The 23,312-nt window shown below is 44.2% G+C and overlaps 3 protein-coding genes across 3 annotated transcripts; 2 read left to right on the plus strand and 1 right to left on the minus strand.

The window, feature by feature from the left end:
* Positions 1–864: 864 nt before the first annotated feature.
* recql (RecQ helicase-like) lies at positions 865–12,910 on the plus strand. The gene is made up of 16 exons (XM_036518503.1): positions 865–901; positions 2,166–2,246; positions 2,791–3,006; positions 3,540–3,719; positions 3,999–4,105; positions 4,356–4,554; positions 5,000–5,166; positions 5,433–5,514; positions 6,491–6,639; positions 6,941–7,058; positions 7,833–7,971; positions 8,139–8,230; positions 8,459–8,675; positions 8,817–8,946; positions 12,293–12,431; positions 12,834–12,910. Exons 2-15 carry the CDS (start codon positions 2,225–2,227, stop codon positions 12,404–12,406), a joined length of 1,932 nt encoding a protein of 643 aa, XP_036374396.1. The 5' UTR covers positions 865–901; positions 2,166–2,224; the 3' UTR covers positions 12,407–12,431; positions 12,834–12,910.
* Positions 12,676–13,986, plus strand: LOC118770657. Its single transcript, XM_036518418.1, has 2 exons — positions 12,676–12,687; positions 12,807–13,986. The coding sequence occupies exons 1-2, from the start codon at positions 12,676–12,678 to the stop codon at positions 13,605–13,607; spliced, it is 813 nt and encodes a 270-aa protein (XP_036374311.1). The 3' UTR covers positions 13,608–13,986.
* A 74-nt stretch (positions 13,987–14,060) lies between these two features.
* pyroxd1 (pyridine nucleotide-disulphide oxidoreductase domain 1) lies at positions 14,061–21,298 on the minus strand. Its single transcript, XM_036518039.1, has 12 exons — positions 21,027–21,298; positions 20,640–20,720; positions 20,166–20,285; positions 18,295–18,423; positions 17,695–17,768; positions 17,208–17,398; positions 16,894–16,994; positions 16,611–16,728; positions 16,196–16,308; positions 15,839–15,961; positions 15,285–15,422; positions 14,061–14,799 (listed from the first exon to the last, which is right to left on the minus strand). Exons 1-12 carry the CDS (start codon positions 21,102–21,104, stop codon positions 14,551–14,553), a joined length of 1,515 nt encoding a protein of 504 aa, XP_036373932.1. The 5' UTR covers positions 21,105–21,298; the 3' UTR covers positions 14,061–14,550.
* Between the last annotated feature and the right edge of the window lie 2,014 nt (positions 21,299–23,312).

Genomic DNA, 23,312 nt, shown 5'->3' on the forward strand with positions numbered 1-23,312 from the left:
CCTTTCCCAAAAGCTCAAAACAGCAAACACTCCCTTGCGCTTGGGTTTTGATAACTGCAAAACTTCATTTCCCACAGTGGCCGTGGCTCTGAACGCCCCAGTCCCACTAGGTTCCTCTCCGATTGGTTTATGCTGTTTCCTTTTGCGTTGCCAAATTGGTTTATCCTGTTCATGGGGATTTTAAAATAGAGGGTATCGAGGAAGATTGCCAGCAGGAATTTTGATGGGTTAATGTACATTTTTGAAAATGGAGGGATTCGGACAAACAAAATATTTTTTAAATAATAAATAAAATGTTAACTGCTTAGCCTGCATATTCTTACATTCTAATGAGGTACAAATACATCCCGAATCAGCTATCAGTTGATACTTGTTGTCCCTCCACTTGACTAGTTGTATTCCTTCAATTAAAAGAATGGAAAATACTAATCTTGATACATGATTGATGCGTGACATTTTAAGTAGCTTAACTGGTGGAAACTGAGTGGCTCTTAACACAACCATTTCTGACTGGATGTCAGGTGAGGTAGCTTAAGGAAATGCAGAGAAAACACCTGGTGACCACTACAAAAATACTATGAGCCTCTTTAAAAACTAAGAAGACCAGACTGTATATAAAATATGTTTATATAAAGCTGAATTGTTGAGACATTAACTACATTTTTCTGAAAGATGAACTCCTATAAAATAGGAAATGTTGCATAACATGATTGTTACTCTTGGGGTGGATAGATGCAGGGGAGAAATCAATGAAAACTGCTTGAATTTGAGGATTTTGTACCTAAAAATAGGGGATTTAAGCACATCTGGCAACCCTGAAAGCTTTCAGTTTCAGCAGCGCACGTTAGCAACGGCTTGAGAGGAGAGCAAACAAGAGAAGAGGTCTGATGGTCGATGAGCGGTGAGTATTACTGCTCTTTATTGCCGGTGGCTTTACTTAGCTGGCTAACTCTGCATAGTGGGAACAACTAGCTTAGGTACCTCGTTGACGTCAACTAGTTTGAAAATCTTTGCTTCCAAATGTTAGCTAACGTCTGCTTGCTAGGTAGACTATATTTGTTAGATGACTTAAGCAACTGCAGCTAGCATTTGAGCTTAAACTGTGGACTAACTGTTACATTGAGCTAGCTAGCTGTTGGTTAGCGACATACACCTGTTAGAAAACTAAATGGTTGTCTTGCTAGTCATCCAGATTCCAAAGATGCTGCTAACTAGATAGCGTTTGCAATATAAACCATCACCCCATGCATTTGCCGGTAATGTAGCTGGCCAAATGAGCAGGCTACTTAAAAAAACGTGTAATATTCAGACACGAGTCATTTATGGTAACGCAGGATAGCTCACTTAGCTAATTATTAGCTAAATAACTTTCGCTTTTCTGCGCGGGCAAAAGCGGTAGTTAGATAATGCCCTTTTGCTTGAGTTAACAAACGGTGGCCAGCTAATACATGTAAAGTTAGTGAGGTAGCTAGTTGGACAGATAAACCCTGTAACTCCTCGGGCCTGAGAAAGCGATGCTGTTTGACATTCCATCCTGGCTATCCAGATCTTAAAACGGCCAAATCCGGTCAGTACCAAACCTAAACCAAAACACACCCCGGGTGATCCGCTCTGATCATCCCAGGCAAGCCCAAGGTTTTTAGTCACTGAGCAAATAAGAGAAAGGTACACTTTTATAGAAAAGAAACTTAATGATTACACATGTCGTTCAGAGGAAGAATGAAGGTTGAGTAGCTTTCACTAACGAATTTTTCAGGACGGTTGGTCATCGATCTGGCATGCCCTGTTTTTTCATTGGGATGTATTTGTCGAGAGCAATCCGCTGTAATTGACGGTATGGTTTACAGAAAAGTGCGGTGGTTTCCAGGGGAAACCCGAGGGCGTGCGGAGGGAGTGTCTGGGGGATGTTTACACATTCTCCTCGGCGTGACTCACAGCACTCTTCGGGCCCAGGAGAGGGTCTCTGGAACCCCAGGCCGCCTGAGACTGTTATGCTGAAAACGTGTGCAATCACTTATGTGTCCTATCGTACTGCACTTTGTCGAACCGTAAAAACGGTTGATCTGTCATTCGGCGTTGTGTTGTTTGGTGGCTTAAATGAATGTTCATCTTAAGCGGACACGTACAAGCATCTGGGTGAAAACAAGCTTCTGTTTTGTCACCAGGACTGTAAAGAAGTCCACGCGAATCCCCAGGGCTATCACCTTGTGGCTGTACCTGTGAAATGGAGAGGGACAGTGTTAATGGTAAGTCTTTGGAAACAAAAAACAACCGTGTACACAGACACTCTACAAGTACACCCAGGCCTTCTTATTGTTCCAGTCTTTTAGAAAGCAAAAAGAGAGAATGAAAATGCATCTCTATGCATGCCTGTTATTTAGAGCTGTAGATCAGAGCTTTACACACTTATCACACTTTTTAAAATCAGTATTTGACAGCAGAATTTTGGTTCTTTATTAGATCATATGACACAAATAGGATAATGACAGAATATGGCAAGCTACATGAATCATACAGTCCAAGGGTCCAAGGCAAGGTAGGGTTTTAAATTCAGTGCAGGCAACTCCACTGAGACTAAGGCAACACTGTGTCCCATGAGGCGAAGGTACTACTCTCCTGCCTGTGAAGGTGATGTCATTAGTCTCTTACCTATAAGGGTGAGGTCATTAGTCCCTCACTCCTGCTTGTTATTGTTTGGGAGGAGGAGAACTAGAGTCTCTGTGGGCCAGAGCTGTCCCAGTGGGTCTGTCCCCCAGACAGCTCCTGAGCAGTGATTCCTCGTCTTTGCAGAGGTGCAGGCGGAGCTTGAGGGAGTGGAGGCGGAGCTGGAGGTGGTGGAGCTGCAGATCTCCGAGCTGCTGGAGCGGCAGGCCCATCTGAACTCCAGGAAGAAGCAGTTGCTCAAGAAGCTGGAGCAAGCCTGTGACTCCGCCCAGCCGTCAGGCTCCGCCCAACCCTCTGCGCCTGTGAGCACCAAGCAGGACCTGAAGCGTTATGAGGGCGCAGGTAACACACACACTGTCTACACTCATTGCACAGTGCTAACACTGTACACTTACTGTGTGTCCGCAGTCACGCACACTGTAGATGAACTGTTGTTAATTACATTATAGTACATTCATTTAGCACATGCTCTTATCCAGAGCGACTTCCAGCACAAAAGAACATAAGTGTATCCATTCAAGATGAATGAGCGAACAGTGTCAGACCAGGCCATTGGCACTCCCAGAACCGTGAGTTTGAGCATAACACTATTCAAGCCCTACCCCAAGTTAACTTGTGCAACCTGACTAGACAAGGGAAGCCAAGTATACTACCATACATCCATACAGTTACTAGATCACAGAATCTAAAACACATTGCAATACCGAATGTAAAATAAGCAGCAAGTACTACAAGTAGCAGGTGTTAGGGGGCAGGAACTGACTGTAGATGAACACGGCACTATTGATAATAGTGTACAGCAGACACATCATTAGGAATATGACCAGACTGCTGGAGGATTCTGTCTGACCTTGAATGTGTGCTCCCTGTGCCAGATTTCCCGTGGTCCCAAGAAGTGCAGAAACAGCTGTCAGCTGTGTTCCAGCTGCACAAGTTCCGCCCACTCCAGCTGCTGGCCATCAACCTCACCATGTCGGGCAAAGACATCTTCCTGGTGATGCCCACAGGCCGTGGCAAAAGCCTGTGCTACCAGCTACCTGCTGTCTGCTCTGAGGGTACCACCTTACTGCCCCCCCCCCACACACACACACACACACACACACACACACTCTTTCTCATCATTTTATACACATACACTTCATTGTCTCTTACACAGACGGTCTCTCCCCTACTATTGCAAAAATGCAGGCACATACATTTGGTGTCTGTAACAGTCTGTTTCACAGGATGGAACTGGGACTAAAGGATATCCTTTGTGGTTCAGTCTTGTCTCTGTGTGTGTATGTGTGTGACTCACTCTCTCTTGTCTCTTTCTGTCTCTGTGTGTGTGATAGGCTTTACTTTGGTGATCGCACCCCTGGTGTCTCTCATGGAGGATCAGCTCATGTACCTGAAGTCTGTCAGCGTCTCTGCAGTCACACTCAATGCCTCTAGCACCAAGGTAACATTTCCCAGCATGCACCAGGCTTCCATGCTCTTCCCTCTCTGTGTCCTTCATTCTTATTGTCATGTGCTGGTAAGCTGATCTTCACTCCACTGCGCTGGTACTTTGTCTCTGGGTTAAGAACTCAATAATTATTTGCTAGAATGATGTTTTTTTCTGAAAGCTTTTAGAACCAGAGATGTCATTTAGAAAAATTTTACCAGCAGTATTGACAAATGTTCTGTCTGTTTGGAACTGTACATTTCAGGAGCATGCTAAGTGGGTCATGGGTGCCATGACAGAAAAGAAGACGCCTTTCAAACTTCTGTACGTGACCCCGGAGAAAATATCCAAGAGCAAACTCCTGATGTCACGGCTGGAAAAGGCCTACAATGCAGGGACACTGGAGCGCATTGCTGTGGATGAGGTTCACTGCTGTAGCCAGTGGGGCCATGACTTCAGACCTGGTGAGTCTCATTAGTACAGATCTACTTAGGGTGTCAGCACTGCAGGCCTGGTGGCTGTTCCATCAGTACAGAGCTAGGGAGGGGCTCATTAATACAGACCTCATGAAGATCTCACTGGTATAGAACTGATAGTTCTCATTAGCTAGTGAGGGTGTCATTAGTACAGACCTGGTAAGCATGTCATTAGGACAGACCTGATGATTCTCATTAGTACAGAACTGGTAAGACTCATTAGTACAGACTTGGTCAGGGTTTTATTTGCACAGAATTAGTGAGAGGCTCATTAGTATTGTAACAGGGATGGAAGTGACACTCCATTGAGTATATAGCGGTTGGAGCCATTCCAGGGTTTGAAAAGGTGGAATGGATATGCACAGGGAGTGCAGTTCCCATATCTGTGTTAACGCTGCTCAGAGTTGGTGTTCTGTGTCTCTTCCTGATTAAGACTACAAGCTGTTGGGCATCTTGAAGAGGCAGTTCCCCAAGGTTCCCATGATCGGGCTCACTGCCACGGCAACCAGCAGCGTTCTGAAGGACTGCCAGAAGATCCTGTGTGTTCCTGAGCCCATCACGCTCACCGCCTCCTTTAACCGACCCAACCTCTATTACGAGGTGGGTATCACGGCAACCACATACTACTCATCTGCAACCAGGTTGTGTTCCTGGCTTTCACCAGTAGGGGTTGCTGTAAGAACTCAGGTTCAGGTCTTGTAACAGTACAACTTCCATGGGCCCTGGAAAAGCTCCTTTTCGTGGCTCTAAAGTTCTGGCTTGTGCTTTCACTGTCAGTGACTGACACCTTCATCTAGGGCTGCATGCAGTTGTTACAGGCATGATCATGTGAACACTGCTGAATGGCATTTTCCCATTTGTTTAAGGTTCGGATGAAAGAAACAAACTCTGAAGATTCAACAGATGACATTGTGGCATTGATCCAAGAGAAATACAAGGATCAGTCAGGTGTGTGTTTGCCTGGAAGAGAGTGTGTGTGTGTGTGTGTGTGTGTGTGTGTGTGTGGAGGACAGATGGAGGGATGTTGATTAGGTGAATTTCCAGACTGATTTTCCAAGACAGGAATCAGGGATGCTTCTCAGATATATTTTTAAAAAGGCAAAAGAAGCTGTTTTAAAGTGGTTACATTAAAACAATGACATGTTTAAACTACATTAATCCATTTTACCTTTGAGACAGTATCGCATAACCCAGATTCTGAAAATTATTTCAAGCTGTACACTGTCTGCTAGGTACAGGGCAGCTGCGTCTCCTGCAAACATGGATGTCTCTGATTTAGACACAAGCACACTCTTAAAGGGAGTGGCAAGGTTGAGACTTTTCATCTGAAACTTTTGACCAGTATCTTCTGTTGACTCTCCACAGACCTGCAGAAGTGTAGAAGGCAATTTGTCAGATTTAACCAGGCCAGCAAGGGCTGGCAGCTGAAGTGCTTGTGCTGTCAGTGGCAGTTACAAAACTCATTCCTTTCATGTTTTTGCAAATATTATAAAAATATTTATGGAAAGGTCGGAGCAGATTTGTGTCCAACTGAGCCAAGTTTTGTTGGAAATCCAGATAAAATTTGACATCTTAATGGCTCGCTGCAGGGAAAAAGGAGGTTTCATAATCAACAGCTGACTCAGATCTGTACTGTAAATGTAAAAATGAAAGTGCGTGTGGAAGCAAATGATTATATTAAGACTAGGTCAGACTTTAGAGTGACTGTTTTAGATTATGTCTCTGTGTTGCCTCAGGCCCTATAATTTGTGTTTCAAATTATATTAGCACCCTGCGTGTGCATGCTGTACTGTTGAGACTGTAATGGTGGGTGGGCAAGGATTAGTGGGCTCCCCTTTGCCAGGTTCTCTGATCTCTCAGAAAAGCTAAAGCAAATGAAAATCTGACATGTTTGCTTTTTCTGTTGGTTTTTGTATTTTTGCAGGGATAATTTACGTGTTTTCCCAGAAGGATGCAGAGGTTGTGTCTGCGAACCTACAGAAAAAAGGCATCCTGGCCCAGCCGTACCACGCCAACATGGAGGCCGCTGACAAGTCCCGCGTACACCGGCACTGGACCACTAACAAGATCCAGGTGAGTCTTCACAAGAATGCAGAATGTAGTGTGTCAAGTGTCAGGTATCTGTGGAGTGTTTTAATGGGAGCAGGGACAGATTTCTTGGGGGAGTTCTTTTAAATGGAAAGCTACATGGAAGGAAAGGTTTCTGGAGGGAATGTTTGCAATGGGACACTGTGTGAATGGGCAGGTTCCAGTGGGGTTTTTTTTCAGTAGGGTGCTAATAATTTGAGTGGACTCTACAGTTCCTAACTGGCAGTTTGGTGTAGCGCAGCACTGTGTGTGGGTGTGGAGGATTAATGGGGTTTTGCGGTTGTAGGTGGTAGTGGCGACCGTAGCGTTCGGGATGGGGATCGACAAGCCTGATGTCAGATTCGTGATTCATCACTCACTCAGCAAATCCATGGAGAACTACTACCAGGAGAGTGGGCGTGCAGGTATGACTTTTGCCATGCATGTATTTGCATTGACCTGCTGCAGGTACTGGTTCATCTCTACATATACACATTTGTACTGACTCCATCACCAGGAACCATACCTGCACCACTGCTGATCTCACACATTCTGCTGAATAAATCATAAGTCCTTTGCTAGTGTGGCCTTCTACTGATACTGGACTTATAAATTGGTCACATGTCTTAAATTTTTACATTTTTTTTTACATTTACATTTATTCATTTAGCAGACGCTTTTATCCAAAGCGACTTACATAGGTTACAGTTCTTTACAATGTTATCCATTTATACAGCTGGATATTTACTGAGGCAATTGTGAGTTAAGTACCTTGCCCAAGGGTACAGCAGCAGTGTCCCAGCGGGGATCGAACCGGCAACCTTTCAGTTACGAGTCCTGCTCCTTAACCACTACGCTACACTGCCGTTTTTTAAGAACAGGGATGCAAGTAATACTTCACAAATCATGTCAATCTGATTGTTGGTCAATGGACATGTCTTAAACAGGGTGTTATCCCTTTTTGATATCTTAATTCACTGGCTCGACTTGTGAAACAGCTTGTTTTGTTCCTTCATTTCACCTGTCTTTTTCCTCTTCTCCCTCCTCTCTTCTGTATCTATATAAACTTTGGTGTTTCATGTATTTTATCATAAACAGTTGACATGCTGTTGCAGACTTGGAAGGATACAGTCCAAGCATTGTTTTGTCTTTGGGCATGTTAAGCCCTCCATTAAGAGTGTTCATTCCTGTGTGTTCAGGACGCGACGACAAGCCTGCAGACTGCATCCTGTACTTTGGATTCGCGGACATCTTTAGAATCAGTACCATGGTTGTCATGGAGAACGTCGGCCAACAGAAACTCATGCAGATGGTGGCTTACTGCCAGACTCTTGACAGGTACAGTACCCTTGTCATGAGGGACAGCTACATCCATGCAACTTGACTCAAGAGAAAAACAGCTGTGTGTTTCCTGGTTTTTGAATCTAGTCCAGGCCCAAGAGGCTCAGCATTGACATGTGGTAGAAGTCTGGCATAAGATTGAACAATAATTATCGGCTCTGCAGGTGTCGCCGGACTGTGATGGCAAGCCATTTTGACGAGGTCTGGGATGATGAAGATTGTAACCAGATGTGTGACATCTGTCGCCACGGCAATGGTGAGTGTAACATTCATTCAGAAGCTCCCAAGCCTAATACTGCCACAAGTGACCGTACAGGCTAATCAGAGGTGTACTGGTAGACCAACCAGTCAGTCAACTGAGCCAGAGCCAGAACTCTGAGGACTGGCTCAGTAATGAGTCATGTGGTATTCACAGGAGTTCTGTGCTCTCTACAGTAGCATGCTGTTTTTGGGCCTGTGTGACCTGTATACTGTCTGTGTGCAGACTATGCCACAGTGGACATCACCCAGCACGCCCGCGAGGCGGTGCAGGTTGTGGAGGTCGCTGACTCCATGAACGAGAAGATGACTCCCCTGAAGGTGGTGGAGGCCTGGATGGGGAAGGGTCCCGCCAAACGCCGCAAGATGATACAGGTCACCACCCTGTCCCGTGTGGAGGTGGAGGCCATCCTCATTCACCTCCTACTGCAGGGGTACTTCAGGTACCCATCCCGCTCCCACTGTGATTCACCATGATAAGTATAGGTGGTGAATTAGCAATACCTGGGTAGATAACAATACCTGAGCTATTCTGTGAGCACATTTTTCCCTTCAAAGAGCTGATCCATGTTTTTCTCTAAAAGTGAGGACTTTAGCTTCACCCCCTACACCACCTACTTCTATCTGAAGCTGGGTCGAAAGGCTGGGCTGCTGAAGAATGACAAGCACACCGTCACCATGAAGATGAAGAGGAACGTGCCCGCTGGTGACTCTGTAAGTCAGTAGGTCGAACAGTCAGCTAATCAGTCAGGCCCGGTGGCCTGGCCCATAGCCTTTGGTCCCAATGGCCTAACCATGAGTGCACATACACTGACTGCCTAATTAAAAGGTCTTATGGCGTTATTGTCATACGAAGTCCACCTGGCCTGGCTGCAAGCCCCTTTAGTCTGTCTTAGTCTGGCCTAGTGTGTTCTCACAAGCCTGGCTGTAAGTCACTGTAAGTCACTGGAGCTTGGCTTTAAGTCATTTTAAGTCCCTGTAGCCTGTCCGTAAGTCACTGTAGGTCCTTGTAAGCTTTGATGTAAGTCACTGTATGTCCATATAGCCTGGCTATCTGTCTCTTAAACCCCCTATAGCTTATCTGTGCCTCACTGTATGTCTATATCCTGGCTGTGTGTCCATGTTGGTTGGTTGTCAGTCACTGTATGTGCCCTAAGACCATAACCATGTGATGCATTTTGTCAATTGAAGCAATTTTACTGATTTCTTTCTTTTCTTCCTCCATAAATAACCATCCACAGCTACTGTGCTCTCTTTCGCCACCAATCATTACCTATATATTTCATCCCTATTCCTCCCCATCCTTGTCTTTCCACTTTCAGACTGGATTTTTCCCTGATTTTCCTGGTGTTCAGAACGGTTTGTTTTTGTATGTTATGTAAAGATACAGTGAAAGAAATAACAAACCAAAAGTTGCAGGAAAAAGAATGTGACATCAGGATTTTTAAATGCTTACCGTTTTCAAAAATTGGCACAATGCCACAATTGAGCATTGTTACTTAAACCTGTATAGAGGTATCCTGTAAAGGATAAATAATGAAATTATTGTAAATAATTTAATTATAGCAAGATTTCTCCTTCTCTTAAAATCTTTTGCAAGTAACTAGATATTGTGTATTAATTGTGTGTCTTACAGCAGTTAAGTATTTGTAGAATTCTATGCACATGTCTAAATTATTTAATACAGCAAAGTGTTGTCAGTTTCTATCTGTATTCACTATCCAGTCTCTTTCTCTCTCTGCTACTCAGTCTGTACCTGTATAATTTCTTCCTGTGTCAGTCTCTACCTGTATCTCTCACTTATAAATAACCTCTGGAAGTATGCAGGGTGACCATCAAAGGTAGGTGACAACTGTCCTTTTGTCTGTCCTGCCGGGGAAAGCCTGTTTTAAAGCATCCAGATTTGTGCTGTCTCCATCTAGCTGGTAATTTTTAGTTTGTCGAGGATGAATTAATTGTGCCTCTAGGCAAATCATAAACTTTCCATTTACTAACAGAATCACAGCTCCAATCACCTCACGAGAAGTGACGGTATGCACTCTGCACTCAAATGAAAACCCTTAGTGTACAGGAGACATTCTGATTCAGAGTGAATCAGGAAGAGGGTTGTTGTCTAATGTTGCTGTAACATCGGTGTGCCGTTTTTCAGAAAACAGACTGTGATGGATGGTGTACTTTCTGAATGTTGCCTTGGTCCTGGTTTAATCCATTGCTACACTGTCTGTCTGGGAGGTACCAGCTGGTAACAAAAGGTTCTGGTGCTGTTCTCTGTGTTCCTGTGGTAGCTATGGGTCTTCTGTTTTGACCACACCCCTTACAGATTCTTCATAAAAGCCAGCAAATCAGAAATTAAAGTTTGGTAGCGAAAGATTTTCAACATGACAACGATCTGATCAATTTAGAAAGAATTAGTGCTAATGTGTTCATAGAGGCAAGAGATAGAAGGAACACTGGAAAACATTGCAGTGTATGAGAGGAAAGCCGTAAGGTGGAATATATGGAAGCTTTCAGCCATTTCTTGTGTTTCTTCTTCAGCTGTATCATTCACTGATTCTAGTACCACAAATCAGTACTGTTTTAAGTCTTCAAAATAGGCATCGGGTCGCGAACAATGCTACAAATCATTGGATAATAACTGATGCTCTTTTTGAAGATGTGAAAATGGTATTGATTGACACGCTTTGTTGCCTCTTCAAAACGGGCATTCTTTTCTGTCACACAATTAATAGCACCAAGGCCAGTTGGTCTAAAATGTTGTGTTAATAAATGAGAAGACTTGCTGGCAGAGGGGAAGGTGAGAGGAGAAGGACCACGTTGCAAGTGAGAACATTGTTAATGAGGCACGTGTGATAGGGGGGTTGGTGATACTGATGTTCTGTTACGTTTAGGTGTGCAGCTCTTTCTAATGAGGACGAAGATTTTTCTATATTTATCTGGTGTCTGTTCCAAGTCAGTCTGTGCTTTCAGGAGAAAAATGGTATGTTCAGGGAGAGTCTTGCAGTGTCTGTGTCTGTGATCATGGCTGGAACTATCCCTACATGCCCTTGCATTACCATGGAATCCCCAAATCGCCATCCACACTCCATAGCCTCTAATCGATTGCTATCCACTGGAGATATGTGGTCTTGATCTTAATGTCATCTGAGGTGTTAATTATGTCACTGAGGCAAGTACTTGGAGTGGAATATGAATCACCTCCTGGTCCAGGTGTTAATCAGCTAGTGGCGGAAAGCAGATCCAGGACCCTTGGGAAAATGATCGTACAGATGGAGTGGACGCCACCGCTCTTACCTGTCCCATTTGCTTGAGGACGCAGGAGTTAAAAATAAGCACGCCAAGCAAGGAGTCCATCAACAGCTTCCCCAGATAATGAACCTCATCCATCCTTTTAGCAAAGATGAAGTGAAGGACAAATTTAAACTGCTGTTGGCACAGAGGAAGTTAAGGAGGGAAGCCATTATTAGCACAGGGGAAGAGGGATTGATGCCATTGTTGGTAAAAGGAAAGTTGAAGAGGGATTGAATCTGTTGGAGGCAAGGGAAAAGTGGACACAGTAATTAAGTGCATTAAAGCAAAGCTTCCATCCAACTAGGATTTTTCCTTCCACCTGCCCAAAATATTTTAACTCTAATAACATGGAGTTCACCCTGAGCAGACCTAAATATATTTCATGAAAGGAAGGCTCAGATCAGTGCCACATAAGATGACTATTATTCATCTTATGACTAATTAGCTATTGGTTTTGAGAACCAAGGTAATTAACATGTAAAGAGAACATTAAGTCTTGGCTTCATGACCAACACCTTGAGCCGGACTAGCAGCAGGAGCGTTTTTTTCTCAGTTACGATGGCAATCAAAGGGGTGTTACAGGATCAAATGGTTACTGAAACCATCTGTGGTTCATCAAGTGGTTCACCTGAGATGGGGAGTAAACTGACAACCCCGAGAGCCTGCTTCGGCTGAATCTGCTGTGCCGGACTGAATGTGCAGTAATCCCTTACTTTCTCCCCCAGCTCTCCGCGCCCGTTCTCACACGGCCTGTGTTCTAAATGACCCACAGGTAAAGGTGTCCAGACATGGGAATAGTGCACAGACCAAAGGAGGGAAAAGGTCTGGCGACAAAGCAGGACTCACTCCCCCCGTTACCAAGAAAAGCAAGGAGGTGGTTCTCTGATTCGTCCCAAGAGAAGAACTAAAAAGTACAGTTCAACTACTCTTGTGTTTAGCAACCATTCGCATCTCCGCATGCAATGCAGAGCATGGGCATTGCCCAAAGTGTTGAGTGCTTGCCGAAACAATATAAAGAGCTGCTAAGCAAGGGATCGTGGATAGTATACACTTTTCTTAATAATGTGAGAGAATCGATGAAGCACGATCTCATGTGCATGTAACCATTCACGCATAGTACTAACCCGGTGAGGTGTGTATAGTTCTGCTACTTGCATGGTGGGGAAGGCATGATGCCTAATTCCACATCAGGGCTTCAGCACTAACCACGCTCCATTTCAGGGGTCACTAACGCCGCATTTTTTAAGGGGTAACCGACCCCCCCCCCACCCCCCCCTGCACTTCAGGGGTCACTAACGCCTTTGTCTTCCCAGGAGGAAGGTTCGGCTGCAGGAGCTGAGGTGGGAACATCTCCTCACAGTTTCTCCAGGTACCGCGCCTTGCGCAGAGACAGCAAGTTCACCAAGAAAACCAAGAATCGGCAAAATCAGGCTCGAAAACATAGCGTCGAAACTGAAAGTCAGAATCAGGCCCAGGAAAATGACAACGCGCAATCTGAGAATTTGAATCAGGCCAGAGAACATGATTACACAGAAGCTGAGAATCCCAATCAGGCCAGAGATTACTGTTGCCTACAAGCTGGGAGCCAGGCTGGGGATGGCACCGCTTTACACCCACGACTCCAGCTTGCTGCCATAGAGGTGGACGTGGAGATCAATGCTGCGCAAAAAGACAGCGTTAACCAAGTGATAGTAACTCCTCCTGAAGCCTCCCCTTTCAAAGCCAATGGAAGACGGAAGTCAACCCCCAGGAAGAAACGGAAGCAAAACTCTGCTGAGGCTCTAGGCAGTGCTGACAATCCTCCTGGTCACCAGGGGTCAGTGTTGGTTAATGCCCCATCTGAGGTCTCCATCATTTCTGCAGCTGCAGTGGAGGAGCTGTGTGATTTGCGCAACTATTACAGTAAGCAGCTGCAGAGAATTAACTACATTTCCCATGAGCACCTGCAGGACTCTGACTCAGGGATCCTGACGTGCAGCCGAGGGCCAATGAAAAGTTTGAGGCTGCCCTGGGGGTCATCCATCACAAGGACTGTGCGCAACCTGTGGACGCGGGTCAGCACCAGGAGGAAACTGATCCGGAGATGACTGGGAAATCTGGCCAGTGAACTCTAGTGGTTTAATTATGGCACTCATGGCTTCTCAAACTAAAAGAATGTGTGGACCACTGTATGAAAATTTATCTGCAAATATGCGCATATAGTTTCAATCAGTTTGCCTTTTAAGAGACTTTCTTATGTTGAACTCTGCAACTGTGCATCTTTTGTGTTTTACCATTTAAAACAAGGGGCTGGGCTGAGATATAATTTGAATTATGAAGATTGCACTGTCAAATCCAACGGACACTCCATCCCTTGAGGTCTTATTTTTTTTTTGTTAGCCACGTCATGTCCCTGCTGAATCTGAGAGCTTGTTTCACGTGAACAAACGGTTTAAAAAATAAATGTTTGAGTCACATTTTCTTAAACTGGAATAATCTTTATTCAAACCCAACTGTACATCTGACAGGAAAATGTCAGATGAAGCTACACAAAAGCGTGACTGTGTTTACATTCAGTTTTTTTTTCCTGGTATCAGATAAGATATCCAGGTATGAGAGATTCCAAATAAGATGTTTGCGTGCAACATGAAATGTAACCACTGCTGATATTTGGGCTACTCTGATAACTGTGTAAAAAAGTATCTTATTCCAAACAATTGTCATCAAAAATGACACCTTCTTGCTAGCCAGCACAGCTACCTCATGAGTGAATTATGACCCCAAGATTCATAGAATAAAGTGTTTACATGATTAAATATTACCATATCTCTCCCAGATGAAGTACTGGCTTATGCGGGTTTTTGGATTGAAATATGGCGTTTACCTGACTCGTGTCAGTCAGAATATTACTGTGCATGTAAATGTAGTCAATCATAAAACACAATTACCTAAACTGGTAATGTCCTTAAGGTGCAAACACGCTGCTCTTATATGCAAGAACAGAAGGACAAAGCTGCCTTAGTTGACAGGTGGGATTCGGCTGGGTGACCGTCAGTCAAAGTAGTCCTCGATGTCGATATTAGGGTTTAGCAGCTCCTCTCCGTAGGCGGACAGGTCCATCTGGTTGAGGATGAGGTTTTCGAAGGTCTCCTCCAGATCTGTGTCTCCGATGAGCACGGCCCCCATCATGCGGCCCCCTCTCAGCACCACCTTCACGTACTCCTGCCCCTTGGTGCAACGCACCAGAAGCTCGTGGTCCTGCCCCAGGCCCTGCCCGTTGAACTTCCCCAACAGCACCACCTGCAAAACAGTATGGACACACACCCTGATCTCAACATAACATACATAAAACCCAGTCTCAGTGGAATATGCATATACACATACACCCCAGTCTCCATACGAAATGCACACACATGCACAAACCCCACTCAATACAAAGCATACACACATTTACCCCCACCCACCCCCAAGTCTCAATACAATATGCATACACAAACACACACCCCAGTTTCAATTCAATATACATGCACCCCAGTCTTCATATAATATATACACATACATGAATTGAACCCAAGTGTTGTAACACAACCCACACCCACACCCCAGCCTCAACAGAAAAGCATGTGGAGTTTCTTCACATGCTTCATAGTACCTTCACAGTAACTTCATATCTGGACTATCGGAACTCTACAGTAACTAGAACTCTTATTGCTGAAGTTCTCTCTGGACAAATGGAACTAAAACACTTATTGCTGAGGTTATATCTGGACAAATTATACTCCCACCTTATAGTTGAAGAACTTGGTGATGTGCGAGAAGAGTTCGAAGCAGAAATCCAGCTCTATAGGCTCGTCCAGAACGTCTGCGGCCATGCACCGAGCTGCAAACCAGCCCATCTGCCGGGCCTGGGTCCACAAGCGCATCTGAGGAAGAAATCAGAACTTAAAACTGAGACTATTGTCCAGCGGAGACAAGAGTACTTTATTAAACAACATCACTGGGAGTGCAATAAGTGCAATGATACTACATTCCTGTCAGGATGTGCTCTGATATTTAATTAAATAAATGAATAAAGCATTAACTTTTATTAAATTATTTAAATTATTTATTTGACATCACATTACTGGGAAATAGCCTGTGGATTATAACCTATAGAAAATAACTTACGCTGATATCACATTGTGTACAACACAATACAAAATGATCCCCAACACTCTGGACACTTGCCTAATGCAGTCCACCCTGCTGCTCTTCTCGCTTCAAAGTAATGCCTTTACCAAGAGTTTATAGTGGAATATAAATGCACAACAGGGGTTTTTTTTAGCAGGGGTTGCCGTACCTGTTGCCACATGGGACTGGGCTCCCAGCATGCAGTGCACACGTCCCCAGCTGCGTACACGTCCGGCTCTGAGGTTCGCATATGGTCATCCACTCTGAGGCCGGAGTCCTCTGCCACTGCAAACTGAAGAGATGACAGTAAAGCGCTGACCTGTCCCAACACTGCACCACACAAACACAGAGACTGTTCCCATTACTGCACAAATACAGAGGAAATGCCTGTCTCAACATCACATAAACACAGAGAGACTGGTCCCAACACCACAAATACAGAGGGGAGACCTGTCTCAACATCACACAACTGCAGATGAAATGCCAATTCTCCAGACTGGCTAATGTGAGTTGACTGTATTCTTACATTGTTTTCTTGGAGAAATGGTTCAGTGTTTGGCGTGACCCCAGTTGCACTGACAATGAAATCACATCCGTAGGTTTTCCCATTGGTTAGCTGGATGTACACTGGCCAGAGCCCTAGAGGAAACAGAAGACAGATAAGACACTGGAACAGATCACTATAACACCACAGAGCACTCAGCTCTACAGGAAACACATCTCTACTGTCACCTCTGTCTCTTTACATTACATTCATTTAGCAGAACAGAACTAAGCGACTTCCAGCACAACAGAACACGTGTATTCAAGTTGAACGGATACACTCTTTGTACCATAAGAGGTCTCCCTTTACTCACACCTGTCTCTCTCTACACCTTCCCCTGTATCTTTTGTTCTCTCACCTGCATTTCTTAATTCTCAGCCTGCACCTGTTCCCTCACCTGTGTCTGTCGATGGCTCTGAGCTTGGCTGTGGAGACTGCCGAGACTGCGTGAATTCGTCACGTGTATACACCGTCTGTACCTCACACCGATACTCCACATGGACTCTGTGAGACACCTGTGAAAAGCAGAAAGATGTGGCACATTATCACGTCCCAAACTAAACACAACCACTGACTCTTAGTGCATGGTCCTCGATTTACAGAACAGAACACAGCTCACACAGACACACCTTTAGGGAGTGAGCTCAGGAGATCCCATGCTCATGCACAGAAGAACGCACCTCTTGCGCTCCTCTCAGCTCGATGCCCTCATGCCAGTCTGGCCCCAGAGCACTGCCCAATTCCCCTGCTGAACCTGGGCTTTGGTTCCACGCACCTCTGTCTGAAATCAAACACAGGACATAATGCGAGATCAAGCTTTATGACCCAGACACTACACAAGAGATTAGGCTTGCCACCTGATCAGCACACAAGGAGAAACAGCGTTGGGCGGTGCAAGAGAGCGTACACTTGCAGTGAAGGTGTATGTCAACACCTGCAAAGGGGGTGGGTGTATGTAGCTGCAGCTCCTGCAGTAGTATATGTGGATCTATACCTGTAGAGGGTGAGCATGTAGGTGCGGCTCCTTCTGTGGTGTAGCGGGCCCTCTTGCAGGGGAGGGCTCTCTCTGGCTTGTCTGCGCTGAGGGACGGGATGAGGAACTGTGCAGCGCCTGCATCAAAAAAGGTGTTCCCGATGGCCTTGTCCTTCACCGCCCAAATCACCTCACAGCCCTCTACTTCATACCTGCATGCACATACAGAGAATGCTTACCACCTGTATTTCACAAAAGTACTATATACCACACACATACACATATACTACATACGACCTGTACTTCACACAAGATACGTCCCCTGTTCCATACACCTGTATTACAAACCATCTGTTCTTCACACATGACAAACACAATACACCGCACACACTACATATCGCCTATACGTCACACCTGACACACAGACAGTATAAAATCACTTTGTTCACAGAGAGAGACAGAGTATGCAAATGGTCCTGCTGTTTGGCTCTAAAGGTGTTATACTCACACCAGCTCCAAGGCAATGCCTCCATTCCCAACGACAACTATCCGCTTTGCTTTTGACAACCGCTTCTGAAATTCCTGCCAACAAAATGAAATTAATAAGTGGAGCATGTTAACAGGGTGTAGTAATTATAGAGATGCATCTCCCTCACTTTCATGAACGAGTGCAGTCTACATTAACACATTGGAATGAGTGAGTGAGATGTACATTAATATATTAGAGGAGGACTAGAGGACACAGGTGTGTGTTAGGAGATGTGCAAGACTTCAGCTGTTCCTGAAAAGAGATCAAACCTTTACCAAAGCTGACTATGTTGTACAGATGTAAAGGCAAACTACTTCGGTCTGTACTGTACTGCAGAGGTGTAAAAGCAGTGTACCTTGGTCTGTCTGTATAGTACAGGTGCTACGGCAGTGAACCTTGGTCTGTCTGTTGAACTGTAAAGTAGATTACCTTAGTATGTGTGTTGCAGAGGTGAAACATTAGTATACTTTGGTCTATCTGTAGTACAGACGTATAGACAGAGTCACTCGGTCTGTGCCGTAGAGGTGTAGCAGTAGAGTATCTCGGTCTGTGTGTGGCAGAGGTGTAAAGGCAGAGTACCTGGGCGCTGTCTGTGTCTCGGATGCCCAGTACGTGGGGGTTGTCCTGGGTAAAGAGTTTGGGTCTGCCCCCAGTGCAGAGACACAGCTTCTCATAGTGGAACTCCTCCCCGCTCTCTGTCTGCAGCTTCTGAAAGAACAGACACCACCCCCATCATCATCATCATCATCATCATCATCACCCTCACCATCACTGCCATCACAACCAGCACCAACATCATCCTCATCCTTACCACCACCACCAGAAGGACCTGCTGCTGTCATGCCTGTGTTGGCTGGCCCTGGCCACTGCTGCTATGTTGCTTTGGTCCTTTTGCCTTTACAGTGTTAAGTTGATTTTCATCTTATGAGATTGATAAAGCATCCAACTTGACATAGAATAAAGTAAATGCCAATTTCGTCAAGTTAAAATTGGAAATGCGAAAATGGAAATGCAACTATTATAATAGCAAAACAGGTTGACGCACGGCATATGCAAATGGGAAAAAAGCATAGATTATTAGTCGACTCTGCATAAAAGTCGGACCAAGAGGGTCAATGGGTAAAACTGTCAAGAGGAGCTGAAAGGTGACAGACTCCAAAGAGAGGGAAATCAACACCATGGGATGGAGGAAGAGGACAAAACCGGACATCAGATTCAGAAAGGTCAGGTCTGACAGGGTGGGTCTATACATTGAAAATAGTCTGACAGGCACCCTGAAATATTAAATATGCATGTTATATCCCGAATGTTGTTCTATCATGACATTCATCATTATCAACATATGACAGTGTTCCACAAGGTGGCAGCATTGATAAGGTTTTAATATTTGTGCAGGATTCCACTCTAGGAATAAAGCTAATCACTAAAAATAGCCTTTTTAGTGTACTGCTTTATATAATATAGTACCTTTATTTTCACAGAATAATTAGAATATTTACTATATTTTACCTAGGAACACATTTGTGATCTCAGCACTATGTTTGGTTAGTGTGGTATGTGTGGTTAGTGGTGGTATGTGTGGTTAGTGGTGCCCCGTTTATGCAACTTTTAATGCCACTTTATTAGAAGCACTGTGTAGGTCGCTCTGGATAAGAGCATTTGCCAAATAATAGTAATGAAATGTAGTGTAATGTGCCTCACACAGTGTGGTCAAGATAATTACTCCTCACCAGCAATAACATGGTGTTTCTGACCTGCCTCACATAAACAACATTTTAATGCTGCAGCAGTATTCTCTGGCGTATACACCGATGCTACAGTGCTCTCCTGTACAAACAGGGATCTAGACCAATATCTATCACTGCAAAATTGAAAAGGCACAGATTGGCTGCTGTGCAGCTCCAGAGAATAAACAGATCCCCGATGGTGGAGTCCAGCCCTACAGCACTCAAATGGGTCTGAGACAGAGACGCATTTCAAACTGCAGAGGTAAGGGGAAATAAGCAGTAGACAGAGTGTCGCCCTCAGTAATTGTACCGAGAATAAAACTCCTTCCTTTTCCAAGAACCCATCTCCCAGTTCCCTTACCCCCGTTATACATACAGCAGCATCTAGGACTGTTCACACAAATCTCATGTTACTGCAGGAAAACAAATATAATAGCTGGGATTATTAATACAGAGTACACACAGCTCTAATAGGTAGGGTTATTAGTAAAGGCAACACACACAGCTGTAATTTCTGGGGTCAACAGTACAGGAAGCATAACCATAATAGCTGGGGCTACCTGTAAAAGACACATTTCTAATAGGTAGGGTTACTAGTGCAGAAAATACAGTCGTAATAGCTATGGGTATTAGTATAGCAAATACAGTTGTAATAGCTAGGGATATTAGTACAGCAAATATTGTCACTGCCTGCAGTCCCTAAAACCACTGTGATGAACTTACATGCTCCTTTGCTTGTAGTCCTTTCACGGCTGACTGGATTACTTTCACATTTGGATACTTCTCTTCTAAAACACTGGAGGGCTGCTCTTCAACATCAAAATCCTCCAGGGTCTTGGAGACCTTGGTACACAAGATGCGTACAATGATAACGTTCCTTCACTGCCTTTCATTACACTTAAGCAGACAGGCAATTCCGCAGAAAAAATGCGTTCTGGAGGGTTATTTCTGGACATTAAGAATACTTTTTGTGTGTTTTTACGACATTTTAGAGTGCTTTTTTCTATTCTACTTTCTAAAAACTGGAAGTAGTTTGTGAAAAATCTGGATGAATGTCTGTGGAGTTCCCTGTCTTGAATGAATGGAACTTGAACTGACGTTCGAGCAGCATCGTGTCGTAAAATCTTGTATCGATCTGTCAACTGCCCTTGGTCTTGTGCGCATATTCGCACTACAGAAACATCATCGTTTCTTTACCTGTCTGAAGTTCGTCACGGCCTTTATAAGAGGCGCAGCGGTCAGAAGCACGACCTCATCGGATGGAAACTGCGACGCCAGCTGTAAGGAGATGGACACGTGCAACTGCCATCAGCATGCGTGGATGCAGCCACGTTTCAAGCTTCTGTGTAGCTAGCTACATAGCTACCAACGCTTCGGACGAAATCATACATGTCTTCGGTGGCTGTTTTGATTGTGCCCACATTCAACACTGATTAACACTGCTCTCTCATTGAAAGGTGATACTTGAATGGGTACCACTTCTGGATTGACAGCTTCTTTACATTTGTGACTATACCGCACTACAACATTCCTTGATTATAACAAACTGCAACTTTTGTAATACTTTGGGCGGATTCATCTTACCTGTTCAGCACACGTAACACCTGCAATGCCACCGCCAACCACCACAAATTTGCTTCTCTTGGCTGTTGTGGCTGCCATGGACGATTCCAGATATATCAGTTTCCGCTAAGCTCTGTGCACACGAATTGTAAATACTGATACATTGGATGTTATGTGACAAAACCTCTGTTGCTACGCTGGATCAGAACTCTCATTTATTTAGCTACCCTTACATCAGCAACTTTATTTTATCGTGCGTAGTAAGTTAGTGAGCTCTGACTTCCTATATGCAAGATCACGTGTACCAGAACTACGGCACTCGGCAAGGTTAAAACCTTACCCTCAAGACTATCAGTAAGCAACGCAAAGAGAATACGCTTTTGACAGAGATGTAATTGCTCTCAGCGCACTTTTTTCCTGGACTGGTTAAATTCATTTTATATTTTGAATACTGCAAAAAATAGTGTTCCGTTGAATTGAATAGTGTTGTGACAGAACTTTCCACACATAGAAGGACACCGAGTGCAATATGTATATATATAACCTATACACTATTCATGGTATTCATTTTATTAAACAACTGATAAGGGTTTAGGCTAGTCACAAAATAAAAAAAAGAAAAAAAAAGAAAGGTATTAAGTATGGTTTGAGGATGATTAAATAGCAATATTGAGTCAAAAGAAGTATTTCCTCCAAATGGGCGCAAAGATATTAGAAGTGAGGAAAACCGTTTCCTTCAGAGAATCTGCGGATTTTAAAAGCAGATATTAATATGTTGTTTTTAATTCTAGAGGGGTGAATGATGTTGCTGGGGTGGGGGGTCCAATCAACACTCTGTCCTACTCAAGCCCATTCGATGATGTCAGTGTGTATCACTGGTTATAAATAGAAGATACATAAAAACACTGGAAAAAAATGCACAGAGAAATGAAAAACATGCTCCAGCATATTCCATCAGTGGCCGAGTGCTTCACAATATTTCAAATGAATGATGCCACATTATCAGTGCCCTGACAGTTTCAATTTCAGCCCTTTAGATTGAATGCAAATGTACGGTGTCCATTTCTGCCCTTGACCCATGGGAAGATATTTTTAATAAAAATGTGTTTTTTTTTTTTCTTTGCCTTCTCAGCCCACTGCCCACAGTATAAATACAACCAAGTCAAGGGAGGGAAAACAACCAGCAAATCTTCATCAGGAACAGGAAGTATAATGTAGGCTCTATATTATAGATGCATAGGCCACCGATCAGTGAACAATGTCCTCAGTGGGAGACATCATGGAATATGTCTTGTCATTTTGTCTGTGGTAGACCTGATGAAGGTGGAGTCAGGAATCATAAAAGGGCAAAGGTTTGCACATGTGTGTGTTTAGGGACAGACTGGGGGGAGCTGTGAAATGCCAGTGGTAAGCAGGGGTAAGGGAAAGGATCAGCGGTCATGTGTGTGGCATAAATGGGCCTGCAGTGTGTAAGTGTAGATAAGCGAGTGTATTTGTATTGCAATGTGTGTGTGAGTGTGTGCCTGTTGGTATGTGTGCATGTGGGCACGTGTGTATGTGTGTGTGTAGAAAGGGAGTGAAGAAGGGGTCAGATATAAGCAGTCACATGTGAGTTGTGAGACAGACTGTGCTCATTGCCCTGAAAAAACACACTAGAATAGTCATTGCAACCAAATGCAGAAAGTGAGGGTTAAGTCATCCATGAGAAGCCATGGAATTAATTAGAGTGCTCATATTAATGAGTAATGTTAATCAGCCGTTTGTGGTCTGATTCAAATAGACTTTAAATCTACAGACCATTAGAATAGAGGAGAAGTAACTGTCTTTGTCTGCTAGGCATAGAAATTGCCCTGGACAAGCAAAGTGACCTTCGAACCCTCCAGTATACGGCGTGCCTGTATTCACGTCAGTTTGCGCGATAGCCCTGCCGCCAAGCCTCCCCCCCATGACTGCTGTTCTCTAACAAACTCATTAGGGGCGGTAATGCGGTTTTATACGCCTCCATTAAAGAGAAGTGATCTGACACAGAACTGCGCACTAGAGGGAAAGCACATTTCCGCTGTCATGTTAATTATACAGTGTGTTATATCACAGGTGAGGAACTCAAATGACTCACGATGGGACGGCAGTGAGACGATTTCCAGCCGTCTCCTCAACGACTGGAAGACTGATGATTTTCTATTGTCTCAAGAGATGAATCTGATTTTCAAGGATCTGCTTTCATGTTTCTATTTTTAATTAACACAACTGAGAAAATGTTTCATTTTGAGCAGAGAGTACAGTGCAAAACTTTTTGTGGTACACATA

This window comes from Megalops cyprinoides, chromosome 23 (assembly GCF_013368585.1).
Source record: "Megalops cyprinoides isolate fMegCyp1 chromosome 23, fMegCyp1.pri, whole genome shotgun sequence".
Classification (NCBI taxonomy): Eukaryota; Metazoa; Chordata; class Actinopteri; order Elopiformes; family Megalopidae; genus Megalops; species Megalops cyprinoides.

What these genes read in the sequence shown, in the direction of transcription:
- recql (XM_036518503.1), top strand. Translation starts at nt 2,225, where the DNA reads ATGGAGAGGGACAGTGTTAATG. An exon ending in GGAGAGGGACAGTGTTAATG is followed by an intron (nt 2,247 to 2,790) that starts GTAAGTCTTTGG and finishes TCGTCTTTGCAG; the next exon opens with AGGTGCAGGCGGAGCTTGAG. An exon ending in CTACTGCAGGGGTACTTCAG is followed by an intron (nt 8,676 to 8,816) that starts GTACCCATCCCG and finishes TTTCTCTAAAAG; the next exon opens with TGAGGACTTTAGCTTCACCC.
- pyroxd1 (XM_036518039.1), bottom strand. Translation starts at nt 21,104, where the DNA reads ATGGCAGCCACAACAGCCAAGAGAAGCAAATTTGTGGTGGTTGGCGGT. An exon ending in GAGACACAGACAGCGCCCAG is followed by an intron (nt 17,769 to 18,294) that starts GTACTCTGCCTT and finishes TTTTGTTGGCAG; the next exon opens with GAATTTCAGAAGCGGTTGTC. An exon ending in CCAAGTTCTTCAACTATAAG is followed by an intron (nt 14,800 to 15,284) that starts GTGGGAGTATAA and finishes ACTGTTTTGCAG; the next exon opens with GTGGTGCTGTTGGGGAAGTT.